The sequence below is a fragment of the Phalacrocorax carbo genome, chromosome 20 (genome assembly GCF_963921805.1).
Source record: "Phalacrocorax carbo chromosome 20, bPhaCar2.1, whole genome shotgun sequence".
Taxonomy (NCBI): domain Eukaryota; kingdom Metazoa; phylum Chordata; class Aves; order Suliformes; family Phalacrocoracidae; genus Phalacrocorax; species Phalacrocorax carbo.
The window spans coordinates 9,203,435-9,222,206 of NC_087532.1; the positions used below are offsets into that span (position 1 = coordinate 9,203,435).

Below are 18,772 nucleotides of genomic sequence, written 5' to 3' on the forward strand. Positions count from 1 at the left end.
GGCTGTATGGTGAAGAGACACGGGATGGAAGCAAAGGGGAGGTGAAAGGTGGTCGTTAGAGAAGGGCTCCATCAAGACAAAGAACCAAGCAGTGATGCTTTCCCAACTGTCCAGGTGGGGAGAAGGGCTCAGTGTAAGGGGAGTTGCCCCACAGTCTTTCCCCATCCCTCTGGAGGAGAAGTTCTGCAGGGAAGGAAGGATGGGGTGCTTCCAAAAAGGCTAATTAAAGACTTTTAAGAGACCTCTGACCTGGGGCTACAGCCTGGCTCTTCAACGGCTCAATTAGGAGGCATTTATCTTGAGTCATTACCAGGCAGGTGGTATCCAGGGAGCTCCTTGGGGAGCAGGGCTCCTGCAGACTGCAGCACGGAGGGGCTCAACGAGTGCCTCGACCAGGTCCCAGATTTCTGCAGGCCAAGCCCAGACCCTTTCCCTTCCTCACCAGGAGGGCTGGCAAAGGGTCAAGACGTCTGTGTGCTGCCTGCACCCTGGGGTGGGGGGGTTACACCCAGCTGCGCGCTCCCTGGGGTGGGGGGGTCAGGCCCCTCCACCCCACCGCAAGCGCCACCGGGCCCGATCGTTTCCCGCCGGCGCAGCCCTCCCTCCCCGCCGCTTCTCAGGAGGGCGATTACAGCGCTTTAACGCACGTAACCACGCGTTTGAAGCGGCCCCACCGTGCCCTCAGACCCGTCATTTCCCGCCGTTAATTAGCGCTCCCGGGCTCCTTCCTTCTGGTTATTATTTAAGGGGAGCCGCGCGCCCCGGGGCAGCGCTGGGGATGCACCCAGCCCGCGTAACGGGGCCGGGGCGGGGGCCCGCCCGCATGATCGCCTTAAACCGAGGGGAAACGCCGCGCAGCGCGTCCGCTGGGCCGAGTCCCGGTAGTACCGGGGCTGGGGCGGCCGCTCCGCGGGGTGAAGGGAATGGGGAGGCCTCCGGCGCGGGAGGGCCCGGGGGGCCGCGGCGAAGCAGGGACAGAGCGGCCCCAGGCGCCGCTACCGCCACATGGTCGCGCGCACTTCCCCAGTCGGGCCCGTTGGGGGCGGGAGCGGCGGCGGCAGCCAATCAGGGGCGGGGGCGGGGAGTCCTCGTAGGCCGGTGAGAAAAGAGAGCCTGGCAGACGCCGCCGGAGCGGCCAATGCACGCGCCTTCCTGCGGAAAGGCAGGTGTCGCCACCAATAGGCGTTCCGCGAGGGGCGGTGGCCGGGAGGGAAAGAACCAACGGTCTCGCTGGTCTTTTAACGGGCGGGCCGAGCGGCGAATCGCGTCGCGCGTGGGCGGGGCGCGCGGGGTGGCTAGCCGGTGCGGGCCGCCATTGTGGCCAGTTCGATCGGTATCGGGAGCGGAGAGCGGAGCTCAGCGAGCCCGGAGCAGGGAGCAGCCCCCCCACGGCCGGCCTCAGTCACCATCACACCGCGGGAGGCGGCGCAAACAGCCAGTCACCACCACCGTCCGCACCGAACAGCCGCCGCCATGAGCAGCGAGGCCGAGACCCAGCCGCCCGCCGCCCCCGTCCCCGCGGCGGCCCCCGCCGCCCCCGCCGACTCTAAGCCTAACGGCGGGACCGGGAACGGGGGCAGCGGCCTGGCCTCGGCGGCGCCTCCCGCCGGCGGGGACAAGAAGGTCATCGGTGAGGGGCGGGGGGGGGGATCCGCGGCGGTTGGGAGGCCTCGGCGGCGGCGCGCGAACCCCTCTCCCCCCCCCCCCGCCATCGCTGAGGGGCGGCGCGAGCTTCCCCCTCGCTGAGGGGCGGCGCGCGCGCCTCCGCCGCCGCCTCCCCCCGGCGCGCGCGGCCCCTCGCTCGCACCCGCACGGCCGTTGGGCGCCCCCCCACCCCTCCGCGCTCCTCCCGCGCGCGCCGCCGGGCCCCGCGTGTCGGCGGGTGGGGGCGGGGCGGCTCAAAATGTCCGCCACGCGGGGCCTTTGTGTGCGCCGCCCCGCCACGTGCCGCCCTGACGCCGCCGCCTCTCTCTCCCCCATTTCCCTCAGCAACGAAGGTTTTGGGAACAGTGAAATGGTTCAACGTGAGGAACGGTTACGGCTTCATCAACAGGTGAGGGCGCGGCGCGGCGGACCGGGCCGTGCGGGCGGTGGGCGCGGGCTCGGGCGCGGGTCCCGCCGGCAGTGGGGCCGGCCCCGCTGTCACCTCTGTCACCCCGCGCGGGGACACATGGCTGAAGCGGCCCGTGGGGTGCAGCCTGCCTCCGCGCCCGGGTCTCCTGCCCAGTTGGCTCCGGAGCACCTGAACCTCGGCCTTGCTCTCCTAGTGAATTTATTTTCACGGCGATATTTCTTACCTTCAGATTTTTTGGTTTGTGGTGGTTTGGGAGGGTGGTTTTTGGCTCTTAAGGGTGCAGAAGTCTGCTGGTTGTTAGCACAGGCAAAACATTTGATTAAACTTCTGCGTGAGGTTCAGTCGCATCCATGCAAGCAAAAATTGCTTCAAGTGCTGGGCAGTTAAAAGCGCACTTTCTTGAGGAGGCCCAAAATGTACGGGAAAATGGACAAAATCCAGGTTTCCTTTGTATCGTGAGGCTGGAGTGTATAAAAAGGTCTCAGGAAACAAGTGTCTAGAAGATTCTTTTTATGACAGTGCTCGATTTTAACAAAAAATTTGAACACTTAGAGAGGTGTGTGAATACTTGAAATAGGCACATCAGTTCAGTAGGAGTCCGGGGCTTGCTCCGCAAACCAGTTCTGGAAGAATGTGAAATGCCTGTAGCCGTCAGCTCTGGAGGGCCTCCGGGTTATTTTGCAGAGGCCATATTTTGGAGGTCTGTTCCCCTTTACGCACCTAGTACCTCAAACCCACAGCATCAGAATTTGACAGAAGACTTGAGAATCCCTCTACAGGGAAGCAGGCATAGATACTGTTGCTTTTATTGGGCCTTTTATTAAGGCTTGTTTTAAATATGGGATTTTTTTTAACTGTCTGTTACGTTATGACCCCATCCGAAGGGTCTGCCAAGCTCCTTAGTGGTTTTTGTGTCTGCAGCTTTAAAAACTTGACCATGAGTCTGCCCAGTTTGCATTCTTCCTGTAGGTTTTGACATCAAATGTCATACAGTCGTTGGTGATGTAAGCTTTAGCGTCATTGGCTTTTGTAAATGGGTATAAAGTCACAGGCCACAAACCCTACCTCTAGGGAAGGCTTTTTTCCTGTTTCCCTCAGTAGTGGAAATGCTTGGTGATGTGAGTCAAGCAAGGAAGCAGCAGCTAGTTAAGACATCCGAACGGCTTCCCCAGTCATTAATTTGGCAGCTGTTTAATCCCTGAGGTTGCCATTTTTAATGAGAAACCCAGCATGATCTCATGTTATCAAGAGATTAGAGCTGCAGCCTGAGAACCGAACCAGAGGACGATTCCTCGACTCTGGAATCTCTCTGGTGTGCTGCAAGGGAAACTTTGCGGGAGCTCCTGCCCTTGCTTGTCTTTGTGTCCGCTGGGTCTGCTCGCAGCTAAAATTAGCTTTGGAACCAAAATTTAGCATTGTAGGTGCACATTAACTTCAAGTATTTCCTGTGGCTTTTTTTAATGTTAAAGTGCATTTTTGTTCTGAAATATTAGTTTGGTTTCTGAGTATCTGTCAATTGTTTCTCACAGTTGTCAAAAAAATAAATGGATGTGCCGCCACTGGCTTGGTCGCCTTACCATAATTGGAGCTGCATGTTGATGTCTGGCTTTGCTGGTCTCGACAGTGGTGTTTTTGTGATCTGTCTGCTTGTCTGATGGCTTTGATTTTATTTTGGGTGTTAAAGGTGTTGAGAAGGGAATCATTTAGTGCAAAGATAAGCTTAAGGGCTCATTAGGCCTTAAGAATGGGGATTTCTCTTGTCCCATTTCAGGTTTTCTTTGAGAAAACGGTTGCTATTACTACTGCACTACCCAGGCGGCCTCAGGCCTGCTGCTTCCAGATGTGCTTGCTGGTAAACACCATCAGGAATCCCGTGGCAGGCACTGGGCTTCAAAATCAACCAGTACATTTTTTGGCTGACCATGTGTACACCTTGAGCTCTGTGTGACTGAGTCACTCGTTGATCTGAAACCCCATTGTCCTCTCAAATGGGAACTGCGTTTTCCAAAGGACTTTAGAAACAAGTGTCTGGTGTGATGGTCCAGCGTCAAACTTGGGCAAGAGCGCAGAGTGTCGGCGCTCACAGAGCGTAGACGACAAGCTCTACTTACCACCATTTTTCAGTCGAGAGTGAAGGAATGTGCTAGGCAGTTGGTTTGTTTTTTTTTTACTGTAAACCTGTTACTGGGCTGTTCTGAAAGCTTTCAGCTTCTGGAGCATCTGGTGAGAGATCTTGTGTTGTGAAGAAAAGTATTTAGGCTCAGGCTTTGCCAGGGCTTCTGGATGCCCTATCGGGGGGCCTTGGAGATAAGCTGCCTTGTGATGGACAGGCTGTCACTGCCTTGTTTGCCTCTGACTACCTTTTCCCACTTTGAGGCTGGAAGGCATCAACTCCATGAGGAAACAAGGTGACTTATTTTTACTGGTGCCACCTGACAGAGCCACCATAGCTTGGATGGGGTTTTTGGAAGTGTCTTAATTGTCATCCTCCTGTTTCAAAGCCAGTGATGAGGAGAACCTTGCTTTATCTTTCATAAATAAATAAAAGTTCTTTATTCTGTTACCCATAGCTGTAAGCTCTCCACTTCTGAGCACGCTTTCACACAAGCTTGCTCTGGGATGTCTTTAACCACTCATTCTAGGAAATAAAAGCCACTTTGCTATTGATTCAAATCATTCCACAGACTAATGAAACTGACACCTCAGCGAGGTTCAGTTGGCATGATGTGAGCTTGGATGTACGAATCTAAGTTTGTTATGAGTGGTGGAAACGCACATACAGCCCTCAAACCAGCACAGAGGCTGCTTGGCTGGGCCTCTTAATTGCAGAACAGAAACTTTGCTGACTTCAGTTGGTACCAGATTGTGGTTGTCCAGCCTCACCCAGCGTGGCAGCGGTGGAAACTGTCGTGATCATGCTGAAGGATGCTTTTGGGTTCTTCTAGGTACAGACTTGAGCTGTTTTCCACTTCTTGTGAGGGAGGAACCCAAGCTCTGTGCACACGAATGCAACTTGGATAACCCTGCTGCCTTTGGTGGTCAGGTGGTGGTGGTGTTACTCCTTAGCTGAGGGAGACGTTGAGAGATCACACAAGGCTTGAGTGGTGGTATCTTGTCTTGTTTCAAAGGTCGTGGTAGCTGATCTCCTGCACAGCCCCTGTCTGCAGTGCTGTCAGGCATTCTTTCTTCAGGCATCCCCAGCTGCGGAGGGTAGAGGGGTGTGCAGGAGGGAGGAAGAATGCTTTCACATGCGACGTACTGGACTTTGGCCTGTGTTCCGCACCTTGTGTAGGCTGCCTGCCAGCCTCCTCGCTTGAAGCAGCAAGCTAGAAGCGGACTAGTTGAGGAGCAAGGCTGATGCCAAAAGCTAGTTGTCTTGACAGCTCCCTGTTTTGTCCCCTCCCAAACAAATGAATTTGTAAACTGAGCTACTTCATACGTTAATTTCAATTTCCTGTTGTCTTGCAGGAATGACACCAAGGAAGATGTGTTTGTCCATCAGGTAAGACTTCTGTGAAACATGCTACCCCTCTGAAAGTTGCTGTGCATGACCCCTGTAAGTAGGACTGAAGTTGTGAAAGAGCCTCATCTTTTCCAAGAACTGTTACGTGAACAGGGACAACTGTTTCTTACTATTGGGTTGCAAGTAGAGCCTGCTCATGCTTGGGGGCTTTGCATACCTGCATACGTCCATCTGGAGGACATGAGTTAGATGGGATTGCACAGCTGGTGCTGTGCAGTGGTGAAAACTGCACTGCCCGCAAGCATGCTCTGGCTCGGGGGTAGCGGTTTGAGGTCCAGTTAAGTTGCCTTGCGGATTCTTACAGTTGTTATTAAGCATGTGGAAATAAGGTTAAGTGAAAAGCTTGCAGCAGGGAGAGGAATTAATTGGGCTGTAATAGGGATGAAGTGCCAGCAAAGGGGTCCTTTTTAGGCAAAACTCTTCTGGAATTTATAGCTCTGGGCTTTCAAAGAAAGCCTAAAAACATTTTAATAGATACTTTTTCAATTAAACAGGTATTACACTTAAATATTATCTCTGGGGAGCATGTAAACCTCTGGCAACTAGACCAGAGTATGACTGGACACCGCTCCTGTGGTTTATTTCATGGAGCAGGTTGGCCTTAGTGTTTAGTCCTTTGTGCTTGACTTTTAAGCCTGTGTGATCAGCAATATGTTTTTACCTTTTCTGCCTTAGGATTTCTCGTTGTAAAGCAGCTGGCAAAGAGTCCTGAGTGGAGCATGGCTGGCTTCTGGTGTTTAGGAGCCCATGGATTGTTCTTTTGTTTCGAGTTAGGGATGTGCTGCTGATGTTGTAAACGGAGGGAGGGAAAAGTAGCTCCTGGAAGGTCTTTTGACTTGAGTTTGATTTGCCATCTCTCAGCTGCTTGCTTGTGCTCTGTCTGAATTACCCGCTGTTAAGGGGTAGAGGTGTTTGTTTATGACAGGTTATTCTGTAATGGGCAGTGGGGAAAGGCCAGGCGGCTCTGCTGGGTCCCTGTGTACCGGGGCAGGAATACGTAGCCTGCAGGAAAGCTTTTAGGCTTTGTTACGTGGTTTGCAGTAGGGTAACCTGTAAGTGACCTTGACTTACAAGTCAGATTTCAGGGCTTGTTGTGTAACTACTCTCTTACGTTTCTAAAAGCACAGTTTGGCAGTGATTTGTTTTAATGGAATAATTTTCATTATCAAACAGTTCTAGGGGTCTAATCCAAAAGAAATTGGCTTGTTTTAAGAGTTATAGCTGTGCAAGCTTTTTCCCATCCCCATTATCAAGCATGGGGCTCATGAAGAGCTGTTACGCTCAGCTATTGTAGTTACAAGGTTTCCTCTTTCCCTAAACCCACTGCTTTATAGGCTGAGACTTGTGGGCATGTTTTCCCATAGACTTTGTTCCATTTGGGGAAAAAAATATAGTCAAATTCTGTTGCTGGTATATTTTGTAAAGTTGTTACACTTGTATTACTGTTCAGTTAAAGTGTTTGATAAGCAGAACGTGGCTGAGAGCGGTGCGTATTGAGTATTAACTCATCTGTCAAACTTAATCCACTGCTGAACAGCACAGAAAATTCAGTGTTTTCTAGTAATGTCGTTCAACGTGCAGATACCGGTACAAAGGCTTGTCTGGTGCTGACACCTTGGAAGGGCTTAATCCTTGGTGTATAATACACAGCTAGAGTAGATTTGTGATTAACTGGTAAATACTGTGGCTGAAGCGATGCTGTCGGGAGCCTCAGAGAAAGAAATCTCTTGATTTATGGCCATCGATATGTTTACATAGCTTGGGACAGCCGCATTGGGATGTAGGCCACTGCACGCTGCAGTGGTGTGGGTCGTGGTAGCAGGCTGGAAATCTGAGCGTGTGGTGTGGTGGGACAGGCTTATATATTGGTGTAAAAATACTGTGGGGGTGTTTAGTGCCAAAGTCTGGTGAGGTATAGGACAGTCAGTGTGTATTGTAGGGTGCCTTTGTTTCTTTTCAACCTGCTTTTTCAGCTAACAGGCAGCATGTTGACAGGTATTTCTAGTCAGCTGTTACACAGTTCAGATGGGCCAGAACTATAGTAATACAGGTAAATTTTATGGCTTCACGGTGTCTTATTGCTTTTTCAGGAGTACAGGTCTTCCTCTAAGACATTAAATAACCAAATTCTTTAATCTTAAAAAAAAAAAAGTCTTCAGATATGCTAAGTAGTATTTTCACTCTGTGCCTGTAAATGTAATTCTGCAACGTTGTGTTGTCAGACTGCCATAAAGAAGAATAACCCCAGGAAGTACCTCCGCAGCGTAGGAGATGGAGAGACTGTGGAGTTTGATGTGGTTGAAGGAGAAAAGGTAAACACATCTCTGGGGTGTCAGAGTGTGCGTGGAAAACTTGGTCTGCAGGCTTTGGTGTGGTGCCTGTGGTTTGAGTCAATGCCTAATGACATCCAAGGAGATGAGTGGTTTTTCATTGCTTTACAATGTGGATGTAAATCGTTGCTCAGTACTGGGTTATACATGCTGGCTGTTTACCTGCCTAACACTATCCCCGCTCTTTAGGGTGCGGAGGCAGCTAACGTTACAGGTCCTGGTGGAGTTCCAGTGCAAGGCAGTAAATACGCAGCAGACCGTAACCATTACAGACGATATCCACGTCGCAGGGGTCCTCCACGCAACTACCAGCAAAACTACCAGAATAGTGAGAGTGGGGAAAAGAACGAAGGAGCAGAGAACATCCCAGAAGGCCAAGCCCAGCAACGCCGTCCCTACCGCAGGCGGCGGTACCCACCTTACTATATGCGTAGGCCCTACGGGCGTCGACCACAATATTCCAACCCTCCCGTGCAGGGAGAGATAGTGGAGGTAACGTTTGCTTCAAGTGTGCTGCTAAACTGGCTTGATGGCTTTGGAGTGGGGTGATGGGATGCAGCTTTCTACCGCTTTTTGTAGATACTCAAGATGGTTTTGGTAAGATTTGGCAGCAGGAGGAAACGCCGGAGCAGATGTCAATAAGCTGAAGGTTTTGATGTTACGACTTTTAAAAAACAGCGTGTTTGAATTTGTGTTAACTTCCTATACAATCACCTGGAAGAAACACAGGTTCTGATGGTGCCCCAGGCCCTCTGCCCACCTTGTTGTACACCTCAGACGTAACCTGACGGGCCCCTCGCAGCCCTCTTCCCCATGGCTTGGCTGGTTGTGGCATTAACAGGCTTTTGCGTGTGCCTGAGATGGTTTGTTGCCCAATGTCTTCCAGGGTGCTGACAACCAGGGTGCAGGAGAACAAGGCAGACCAGTCAGACAGAACATGTATCGAGGTTATAGACCACGATTTCGCAGGTATGCTGCAGATCAACTCTAGTTTTCTTAACTTTCCCTTTTAGCAACAGAGACAGAACATGGTGATGGTCAGATGCTGCATTGTTAAAGCCTAGCTTGACTTTCAGGGGTCCTCCTCGTCAAAGACAGCCTAGAGAGGATGGGAATGAAGAAGATAAAGAGAACCAAGGGGATGAGGCCCAAAGTCAGCAGCCACCTCAACGTCGGTACCGCCGTAACTTCAACTACCGACGCAGACGCCCAGAGAACCCTAAACCACAAGATGGCAAAGAGACGAAGACAGCCGAACCACCAGCTGAGAACACGTCCGCTCCCGAGGCCGAGCAGGGCGGGGCTGAGTAAATACCGGCTTACCATCTCTACCATCATCCGGGTGCGTGTCCTGAGGCTCTTGAGGATATGATTTGATGACCAGCCTCTTTTCTTTCCATGCTTTCCTTTAATTTTTGCCTTAAAGGTTTGGACTATTCTTTGCTCACGTATGTTGTAAGCGAACTGGCCGCGCTTGCAGGCGTGCTCACGAATGCCTGCAAAACCAAACTGTGAGCCTTTGCTGTGCAAATACTGATTAATCGGGAGGGCTCAGTCACCAGGCTTTCACCTTTGTTGATGGAGTCACTGCCTAGAATACTGTTAGTCTTAATCTTGGCTGTGCTCAGTAGTTCAGGCTTTGGGCAGCCTTTGTCCACCCAGAAATGGTAATTCCAGCGGTGCTGGTGTGGTGACTTGAGGGTAGCTGGGAGAGACGCATGTGGAGCTTCCTCAGCTCTGTAAGCGCCCGAGCTTGTATTGCTTGGTCCCAAAGGGGGAGTGAACAGCATTAAGGCCTCTAGGCATTAACTTCTAGAGAGTTGATGTGGAATTTGCAGGTGCGTCTCAGTAGCAGCTTTTTATCCCAACAAAAAAGTGCTGGAAAAACTGGCTGAGATGCTCCTTTTTGTGGAGAGTCCCAGGTGCCTGTGGCCGAAGCCCCGTGGTGCTGGCATGGCTCAGTGCTCGGGGGTTGTGTAAGGGTTGGTGTTAAAACGTTGTTCTTGTGAGGTGACCGGCTGTGATTCAGCACTTGTTTGGTGCTGTCTCCTGGTGGACAGCTTTGCTAATTTGGGAATATTTCCATTGCTAGGTCTCTTTCTGGCACCTTCCTGGTCTCTTCCTCTCTCTTTCTCTGCATTTCGTCCCTCGCTGGTGTTCCTATCCCATTCCTGTTGTGTCCCACTCATTGCCTGCCACCTGGAGGGCAGAAAGGGAAAGAGAAGGCGGATTTAGGCTGTGATGGGAGTGGCAGTGAATGCTTGCACTACTGGGATGAGCGGGGAATGCAGTAGCTGGGCCTGGGTGGGAGTTTGGTGTCCTCGGCAGCCGCGGGCCTCTCCCAGCTCTGAGAGCTGAGGAGCTCATTTGTCCGGGGCCAGATGCTGCTGGGCTCGTCGTGCCGGTGGGCGGACGCTGCTTCGAGCCTTGCTGCAGTGTTTCCTGCGTGCTTGATGGAGCACTGGTTTTATCCTGGTGTTCATCTGAATGGATAACAGCTGCTGATGAATTCTTAATGTCCTGGGCTTCGGAGGAGCCCCAGGATGACACTTGGTTGCTCCTTCTGACTATTGATAATATTGGAGAATAGAGTTGTGGTTTCTGCGGTCTAGCTCTGTGGGGAGCGGGTAGAAATCTGCTCCTCAGCCATCTTCCGGAGGTCATTGGTGGTCCTCCTGCCGTCCCGGGGGTTGGCTCGGAGTTCACCAGCTCCGTTCCCAGACCCAGTCCCACGGCGCTGCATGTGCCTGCAGAGCCTGATGTGAGCAGCTCTCCCCAGGGGGCCGGTGTGGCGAGCGGCATGGACAGGCTTCCTCTGCGTTCAGATTTAACGTCTGCCCTTTCTGGAGTCCTTCATTTGTTCTGTGCGGAGGGTGGCAGCTTTGGGAAGTGGGCTGATGGCGGGAGTGCAGTGGGCTGATGAGCGAGCCGTAGTCGGGGAGGTGGTTCTGTGTGAAGGAGAGTTACCTCGGTGAGAACTTGTGAGCTGCTGGTGCCTCTTGGCAGCCAAAGCACGTGTGAAACCCTCTGACACCTGCCTGATCATCCTTTTTTTTTTCCCCCCTTCTTTTTTCCAGTTTAGTCATCAAAGAAAAGACTTAAGAAATGAAGAAGAAAAGAAAATGAAATTCCAGCAATAAGAAATGAACAAAAGAATTGGAACTGAAGACCTTAAGTGCTTGCTTTTTGCTGTTGACCAGATTACTAGAACTATCTGCATTATCTATGCAGCATGGGGTTTTTATTATTTTTACGTAAAGAAGTCTCCTTTTGGAAACTATAAACACGTTTTTTAAAAGCCTGTTTTTTCTCAATATACCTTTAAAGGTTTTTAAATTGTTTCATATCTGGTCAAGTTGAGATTTTTAAGAACCTCATTTTTAATTTGTATGAAATATACACCTGATTTTTTCAAGTCAAACTGCAAGCATCTGTTAATAAAGGTCTTAAAGAATTAACCTTGTGTGCTTGGTTGTTTTAAACCTACTTTTTGCCTGGAAGGTTTTAAGTTCAGTGTTCATGAAAGGTTTCGGGGCGGGGGAAAAAGGGTGCTTTATTTTTTCAGTGTACAGGCTGTTGGGGTAAAATGCAAACATTTAAAGAAAAAAAAAAAAAAGAAAATTAGAAAGTAATTGAGCCCTGCTGCAATGGGGAGGTGCTTGGTGTCTGCCCAGGGCCCCTCCAGGAGCTGGTTGCTGTGTCCCTCCAAACCTGAAGTGGTGTGAGGGTGCTTAAAAAATAAAAAGGGGGGAAAAAACCCCAAAACTTGCCCTTGGAGATGTGCAGAGCACAACTGCTCTTGACTTCTTAGCTCACAGGTGTGGTGCTTTGACAGCAGGGTTACTGAGAGTTGCTGGTGTGCAGGAAGGGGGAAATCTGGGGAAAAAATGGGAAGGTGCAGGTTCGCAGCTGGGTTTGAAATCCAGAGCCTCGTGTGTGGTTGGCTGGGCCTTGCTGTCACACCGGGCTCTGCGCGGGCTCCTCCTGCCCTGCTGGAGAGCCCAGGCCCCAGCCTGGAAGCCTTCCCAGGCAGCAACAGGCTCTTGGTGTCCCTGGGGCTGGGGCAACCAACCGCATGGTCCCCGTCACGCGAGGGGCGAAGGAGCGCCGAAACCGAGCTGCGCCTCGCAGCAAGCGTGGCTCCTGCTGCCTGACGGCGGGGCGGCTCCTCTCCCGGTCGCTGCTCGCTGAAGCCCAGCAGCTCTGATCGCTGCCGTTACTGACGACCAGTAACGCACAGGGCTGTATGGTTGTCTGAGGGCAGTTTTGACAGCTTCCCCCTCTATGCGCTAGCGAGCTCTAGCCGGTATCGTGCGTATGCTTGCTCTTTTTAATTGTTCTCCGGTGCACTCAAGTGTCAGCGTTAACAGCCCCGAGCATCCTGGGTTTGCTCTCTCTAAATACCTTCTAGCGTGCTTCAGGGCGCCCATCCTCTGGATGCGCCAGCTGTCTGTTGGATGGACCATGCTGTTGAACAGCAAACTGTCAGTCAGGCTCTTCAGTTCTGTGACACAGCTTTAGCAGTCGGATTTCTTCATTTTTCAGGTCCCTGCGGCACTGCTTTTAACCTGTGCCTACGCTGACAGACTCGCTCCCGTGCCGCAGGACGCAGCAGCTGGCAGCGGGAGCTGCAATAATTCAGCTTCGTGTGAGATGAGAAGTGACGTCCTCGTCTTCCCTGGGGGGGCACAGCTTGGCCGGGCCCTTGCAGCCGTGCTGGGGGGGGGCTGTGGGTGTGCCCCAGGCTGCAGAAGCGCCACTGCCAGTCTCTCCTGCACCTTTCTGTTGCAGCGACTGTCTGCAGCCCTGCAGCAACATCTGCTCAGGCCAGGGGCTTGGCCTGCTGCCCTCCGGGGTCACAAAGCCCCTGCAGGGAGGTCTCTGCGCTGTGAAGGTTTCTGTGCACTGACCCTCGCATGAGAAGTAAGGTGCAAGGGCAAAGACAGCAACTCGTGGGGTTGGTGGTGGTTTTGGGTTCTGGTTTGTTTTCGTGATGGTTTGCAAGTGAAGAAAGATAATAATTCCCTTGGAAAACAGAATTCCCTTGTTGTGTGGGCTTAAAAACCCACCTTTACCTCCATTAGGCTTCAAACTGACCCACCTCCTTTTGCCTGACATGCATGGCTGCAGAATTCCTCCGCTGATAACCCCATGGTAACAATAAATGCTCCAGGCTACTAGCTTTACCTGGTTTTTAAACGCAAACCATGTGCTGCCAAATTTCTGAGTGCAGGGCGGGTTTCCAGCAGGCTGGTGCATGAGTGATCAGGGCCACCAGCCATGTGGAGTCAGTGTTGCTCTGTGCAGAAAAGGCTTTCTGCTAAATTCCTCCGAAGCAACGACTGAGCAATGTCAGAGGAGCTCCTTTGCCCTCAGCATCCCAACAGCTTCCCCGGGGGACTTGGGGGGGGCACCTTTTCTTAAAGCAACACTTTTCTGGGATTTACTTTTGTGAAACCTGGCTGGAAGTGGGGGGAAAAAAGCCTCTTCTGTGAGTGACTTCTGCAGCACCCTTGCTCTTTTGCAGCCACTGATGCTACAGCTCACGCGGACCCTGCAATTGGGGCCTGAAAGCAATCGCAGAGGTGTCCCAGGACAGGCAACAGTGCTTTAATGGGGTCATGCTGGGGAGGGGAACAGCAGCCCACGGCAGGGCTGGGTGCAGGAGGTGCAGCTGCCCATCACACGCGGGAGTCCATGGCGTACATCTTGCCGGTGGCAGTTCGGCCCTGGGGCTGAGGAAGCCTCTGAGGTTGCCAGCGGCTGCTGGGGTCTGCCAGGAAAGAGTTGGGGTTGTGTCATGGCCGGCAGCAGCAGGGGGGCTTGGGGGTGCCACAGCATGGGGGCGCGGCAGGAGAGATGTACCCGGGCAGTCAGCACGGGGCAGTCGACTCCCACCCCGTGGGACCAGGTGTAAGGGCTGGAGATGACGTGTGGCGAGGCATCACCTGCCCCGCGTCCCTGATGGTGGGATGGCCAGATTTCCACCAGCACATCCTGCGGCCCCTGGCTCAGGCTTTGGCTGGTCACAGCAATAATGCTCCAGCTCGGCCGCGGCTTTGGGTAGACATCAGCACACCTTTGCCAGGACCTTAAGGTCCCACGGATGTGGAGGGAGCATTTCTGCAACCCCTCCATGCCCTTACAGGGCTTGCGGGGTCCTCGCTCAGCCCAGTCCTGCCTGGCATGACCCAGGCTCCCCAGCTGCGGTGCACAGGCCCGCTGCAAAGGGCATCATAGAATCATAGAATAGCTTGGGTTGGAAAGGACCTTTAGAGGCCGTCTAGGCCAACCCCCTGCCATGAGCAGGGACATCTGCAACTACATCAAGGTTGCTCAGAGCCCCGTCCAAGGTTTGCAGGGAGGGGGCATCCACAACCTCTCTGGGCAACCTGTTCCAGCACTTCACCACCCTCATCGTAAAAAATTTTTTCTTTATATCCAGTCTAAATCTCCCCTCCTTTAGTTTAAAATCATCACCGCTTGTCCTGTCACAACAGGCTTTGCTAAATTGGTTGCCCCCATCTTTCAAGGATCCCCTTGATATGGCTGGACCCTCTGAGCTGGTCCTTCACCCCACGTACCTCCCTGCAGGGCAAAAAGCTGCTTAAGGTGGGAGGGGGCAGACTGACCTGTGCAGGCATAGAGGCAGCAGGTCAGCAGGACGGATGCCACGAAGCAGCCCACTGAGCCAGCCATCCCCAGCCAGCATGACCACCCAAAGTCGTAGTGGACACCCAGGAATATATTGTGCGACACCAGCATGGCTCTCTCCATGTAGACGTCCACTGCATACCACACGGAGCCCACAAGACCCAGGATGCCTAGGAGGAACGGGGATGGTTAAGAAAAAGCCATGCAACCCCCCCATGCTCACAAAGACCCCTCGGAGGGGGTACCCCTCATGGCATCTCCCTGGCTTCCCATGGGCTACAAGGCCCATCTGCTCCCTGGGCTCTCCCAGTCACGCACTCCCGATGCTGAGGATGACACCGGCCCCGTAGCACATCTTCAGTTTGACACGAGGCTCTTCCTTGAGGAACTTGATGCAGTCAAGCCCAAGGAGCAACGTAGCCAAAGCCAGGCCAGCCAGGAGGTCCGCTGTGATCAGCAGGGTCCGCGTCACCACAATCTTCACTGGGCAGGGAGGGAAGAAGAACAGAAAGGGGACTGAGGAATAGTCAGAGGAACTGGTCTCCCTGCTCCAGATTGCTGCCTGTATCCCTGCTAGAGTCATCCAGCTCACCAGTGGGCATGTCCATAGGAGACAGACACCTACATTGGGACCCACCAACCCCATGCCGGCCGTCTGCTGTAGACAAGGTGCTCACCAGGCTCATCTGAAACCTTGCAACGGGACTTAATAAGGCCATTATTAGACCAGCTCAAGAAACCAAACAACTTCAGGTGCACCAGTCAGCACCTGGGATGTGGTCACCAACTCCAGACCTTCTTGCACAGGCTTGGACTGAAGATGCTGCTGTCCAGACTGTCTGTTTTTTCCTCCAAGTTGTGTAGCTGGAGTTTTGAACAGCAAATATCAACATACCAGTGAAAAATAGGAGCTGGCACAGTTCACATCACCAGCTGTGTGCAATGTGACTTTTCCCTACAAAGCTTTCGCCCCAGAGCAACACAACAGCCCAGATTAGTCCGTGCTGACTTCTTGTTCCCTTCTCTACTGTCCGAATCCGTGTTGTCCCATGTCATCACCCTATATGAGAGTGCAGGGCCTGATGCGTCCTGTGCAGGCCAGGAGAAGTCCCCATACCACAAGATGACTGTCCATGAGCTGAGGACACAAGTCCTTGGCCAGTGGGAATGGTCCTCAGCCCTGCATGCAACATCAATGGGGTTGCAAATCCCACCACGCAATGTGGGGTAGGAGCTGCACCTGGGCTCTGTGTGCCAAAACACCTTTGTTGCAAGGTGGCACAGCTTCCTGGCCTCTCTCCTGCTCAGTGACCCCATGGCAGATCTGGCTGGCCCCATGGGTTGCTGTCCAGGCTGTGTTGGTGGGGTGGGAGACCAGGAGAAGCCCTGGGCCTGCGTTGCTACCTGATGAAGGTCAGCCCTTTACAATACAGCCCTTCATCAACTCAAAAAGGGAAGAAGGAAAACTGTGAACCTAAAAAAATGCCTCCAGGCCATGCCAGCTTACCTGGATGGTCTGCCAAAATGGAGTCATACTGGTCACAGGTCCTGACCCCGTCCTGCATGTTGGTGACACACTCCCTCCAAAGCCCCCGGCATTTGTGACTTACCTGGAAACAGGAGAAAGACACTCAAGCAGAAGGCACCAAAACCACCCCAGCTCCCCAGGGATACCCCAGCCCAGCAAGGCAGATCTTCAGGCTCTCACCACCACAGCTGGACATGTCCTGGTGACTCCCTACCCATGCCTTGCTCTCTGTCTCCTCCTTCTGCTCCAGCATTTCTCTCTCTAATCCTTTAGTCCTCCAACTCTTGCAGAAAGCAGCAGGTTTGTCCCACCACGTCCCCTTTCCAAGCATGTGGAGACATGATGCAACCCCCTGGATGTCAAGGTACCCACCTTGCTCCCAGCTGCTAACCTTGAAGAAGGTTGCTCTGCTCACCTCCAAGCTGTCATCAGCATTCACCATCCAGCAGTCGGTGCATGTGGCAAGGAGCAGGAAGAGGGTTGAGAAAAGAGCAAGACCAAATGCTGTCATCTGCAAGGCTGCGCTCATGGGGTTACCTGCAAGGGCACAGGGATGTCCACCACCTCTGCTCTGGCCACTTCCCAGGTACTTGATCCACCAAGGACAAAGTGCCACCTAGGCCAGGGTGTCCTCTGGATCCCTGTGAGCCATTTGGAGCCCATCTCATGGTCCTCAGTGCTGCCAAAATGCTCTAATACCCTCAGCTGAAGTTGAGCCACCAGGTTTGCATGTAGAAAGGGCCTTCAGAGGTACATGAGTTTTGCAGTGGAGACATACCCATATCAGGTTGCTCTCTAGATGTCCTCTCTTCCAAACAGACCAGCTGAAGTTGCCAACCATCAGTACATTAGAATTAGGGTTCTGGCCGATGGCAAGTTGAACCCGAGCCCCCAGCGTGCCCTGGCAGCCCCGAGGGCCAGCCGTGCCCCGGGGGGCACCGAGCCCTGCATCGCAGCCGGGCGAGGGGGGGATTGTCCCGCTCTGCCCCGCGCTGGGGCGGCCTCACCCCGAGCGCTGCAGGCAGCGTTGGGCGCCGCAGGACATTGGGGGTATAAAGGTACTGGAGAGTGTCCAGAGCAGGGCCACAGAGCTGGGGAAGGGTTTAGAGGGGAAACGGTACGAGGAGCGGCTGGAGTCCCTGGGTGTGTTCAGCTGGAGCAGAGGGGGCCGAGGGCAGCCTCATGGCGCTCTGCAGCCCCCTCCCGAGGGCAGGAGGAGGGGCAGGGCTGGTCTCTGCTCTCTGGTGCCCAACGCCAGGCCCCGAGGGAATGGCAGGGAGATGTGCCAGGGGAGGGTGAGGCTGGGCATTAGGGAAAGGTCCTTCCCCCCGAGGGTGGTGGAGCCCTGGCACAGGCTCCCCAGGGAGGCATCACGGCACCAGCCTGGCGATGTTCCAGAAGCACTTGGCCAAGGCCCTCAGAGACACGGTGTGAATTTGGGGTGTCCTGTGCAGGGACAGGGGTTGGACTCGATGGCCCTTGTGGGTCCCTCCCAGCTCAGGACATTCTGTGGGTCTATGATTCTGCTTGCCCTTTGGAAACCAAATGCTGCTGGAAAACGTTGTCCAAGAACTACTGTTGTCAAAGCCTGTTACCTGAGCACGTGTCTCCCGATATCGCAAGGTTTTCTTGATGCCTCCATCCCTGCACCCATGTGATTCAGTGGGAAGATCACCTGCCTTTGCTTGCTTTTTTTGGTTTTTTTTTTGAAGAAAAGCAATGAAGTGTTGAAACATCCAGGCTGGGGCACAAGCGAGTGTCCCGTGGAGATGTCCTAATCTCAAGCGGCAAGCCCAAAGAAAGCATCTCTCATTACAGAGGTGGATGATGGCTGCTGGGGCTTGATGTGGGTTCCCTTGGGTGCTGCTGAGACTTTCCAAAGACCAGAGGGGATGGGACCGTCTGTTTTCCATCCTTGCTAGAGATGGAGGGACTTTGCAGAGAGGGGAGGCGTGCCCAAGGTATGGAGCAGAGGACATCATATCTCTGCAGCCTGGCCATGAATCCCACTTTGGTGTGTTTTGCAGCTCAAGATGCTGAATATTTTAGCGCCTGAAGCTACAACCACTGCGGCAGCCCTTTGGGCAGAGGGGTTAACTAATGGGACTGGATAGGTCTCTGAGCTGCACAGGTTAATTATCGTAGGGTGATGACTCTTCACCGTGGCAGAGTTTGTGACCTTCAGGCAGACGCTGCCCACCCTGGCATGGCACAGGCTTCCCTGCGAGGCGGAGGTGGGAAGGAGGGTCACGGTTCCCACACCCTGTGTGCAAGATCTCCCACCACACCCTCTCTTGGGGCTTCACTGGGAGCAGAGGTACCGCTCACTCCGTCTCTTTGAGCACTTCCATCAGCTTCACTCTGAGAGTGTATGTTATTAACAAGCAGCCTCTTAGACCCCAATTTACAATGTTTTTTTAATTTCTCAGGCTCCCTCCTGAGCTAACTCTACATAACCTTGATTTTTTCCACTAGACCCTGGCTGTTTTGGAACCTTTGAAGAAAATCTGTTCAGCCATTTGAGTTATATGAGCAAGAAAAAAAAGAAAAGCAAGAAATCCTTAACCCCAGCAAAAACCAGCTCTGAACCCTGTTAGCAATAAAAAGGGGCTTGGGGGGAAGCGTTACCTTCACCGCAGACTCATCCTTGCAGCGCTGGGATG

The 18,772-nt window shown here is 53.2% G+C and overlaps 3 protein-coding genes across 4 annotated transcripts in view; 2 read left to right on the top strand and 1 right to left on the bottom strand.

The window, feature by feature from the left end:
* The window catches only part of PPIH (peptidylprolyl isomerase H), a 262,108-nt gene that overhangs the window by 12,526 nt on the left and 230,810 nt on the right, over positions 1–18,772 (top strand). The gene's annotated exons all lie outside the window — the stretch shown is intronic.
* Positions 1,308–11,385, top strand: YBX1 (Y-box binding protein 1). Of its 2 annotated transcripts, none has more exons than XM_064470590.1 (8): positions 1,308–1,630; positions 1,990–2,053; positions 5,543–5,576; positions 7,820–7,909; positions 8,117–8,419; positions 8,814–8,896; positions 8,992–9,269; positions 11,005–11,385. In XM_064470590.1, the coding sequence occupies exons 1-7, from the start codon at positions 1,474–1,476 to the stop codon at positions 9,236–9,238; spliced, it is 978 nt and encodes a 325-aa protein (XP_064326660.1). In that variant the 5' UTR covers positions 1,308–1,473; the 3' UTR covers positions 9,239–9,269; positions 11,005–11,385. The 2 variants fall into 2 exon arrangements, with proteins under 2 accessions (XP_064326660.1, XP_064326661.1); XM_064470591.1 differs by having other exon boundaries at positions 9,004–9,269.
* LOC104039504 (claudin-16) lies at positions 13,609–16,891 on the bottom strand. The gene is made up of 6 exons (XM_064470589.1): positions 16,888–16,891; positions 16,525–16,646; positions 16,089–16,191; positions 14,900–15,064; positions 14,560–14,751; positions 13,609–13,700 (listed from the first exon to the last, which is right to left on the bottom strand). The coding sequence occupies exons 1-6, from the start codon at positions 16,889–16,891 to the stop codon at positions 13,609–13,611; spliced, it is 678 nt and encodes a 225-aa protein (XP_064326659.1).

Coding starts and splice junctions, on each gene's coding strand:
- YBX1 (XM_064470590.1), top strand. CDS start 1,474: ATGAGCAGCGAGGCCGAGACCCAGCCGCCCGCCGCCCCCGTCCCCGCG. Junction 5,577..7,819: donor AAGATGTGTTTGTCCATCAG/GTAAGACTTCTG, acceptor TTGTGTTGTCAG/ACTGCCATAAAGAAGAATAA. Junction 8,897..8,991: donor TATAGACCACGATTTCGCAG/GTATGCTGCAGA, acceptor GTTAAAGCCTAG/CTTGACTTTCAGGGGTCCTC.
- LOC104039504 (XM_064470589.1), bottom strand. Junction 15,065..16,088: donor CATTTTGGCAGACCATCCAG/GTAAGCTGGCAT, acceptor CTCCCTGCCCAG/TGAAGATTGTGGTGACGCGG. Junction 13,701..14,559: donor CTGCCTCTATGCCTGCACAG/GTCAGTCTGCCC, acceptor CTTTCCTGGCAG/ACCCCAGCAGCCGCTGGCAA.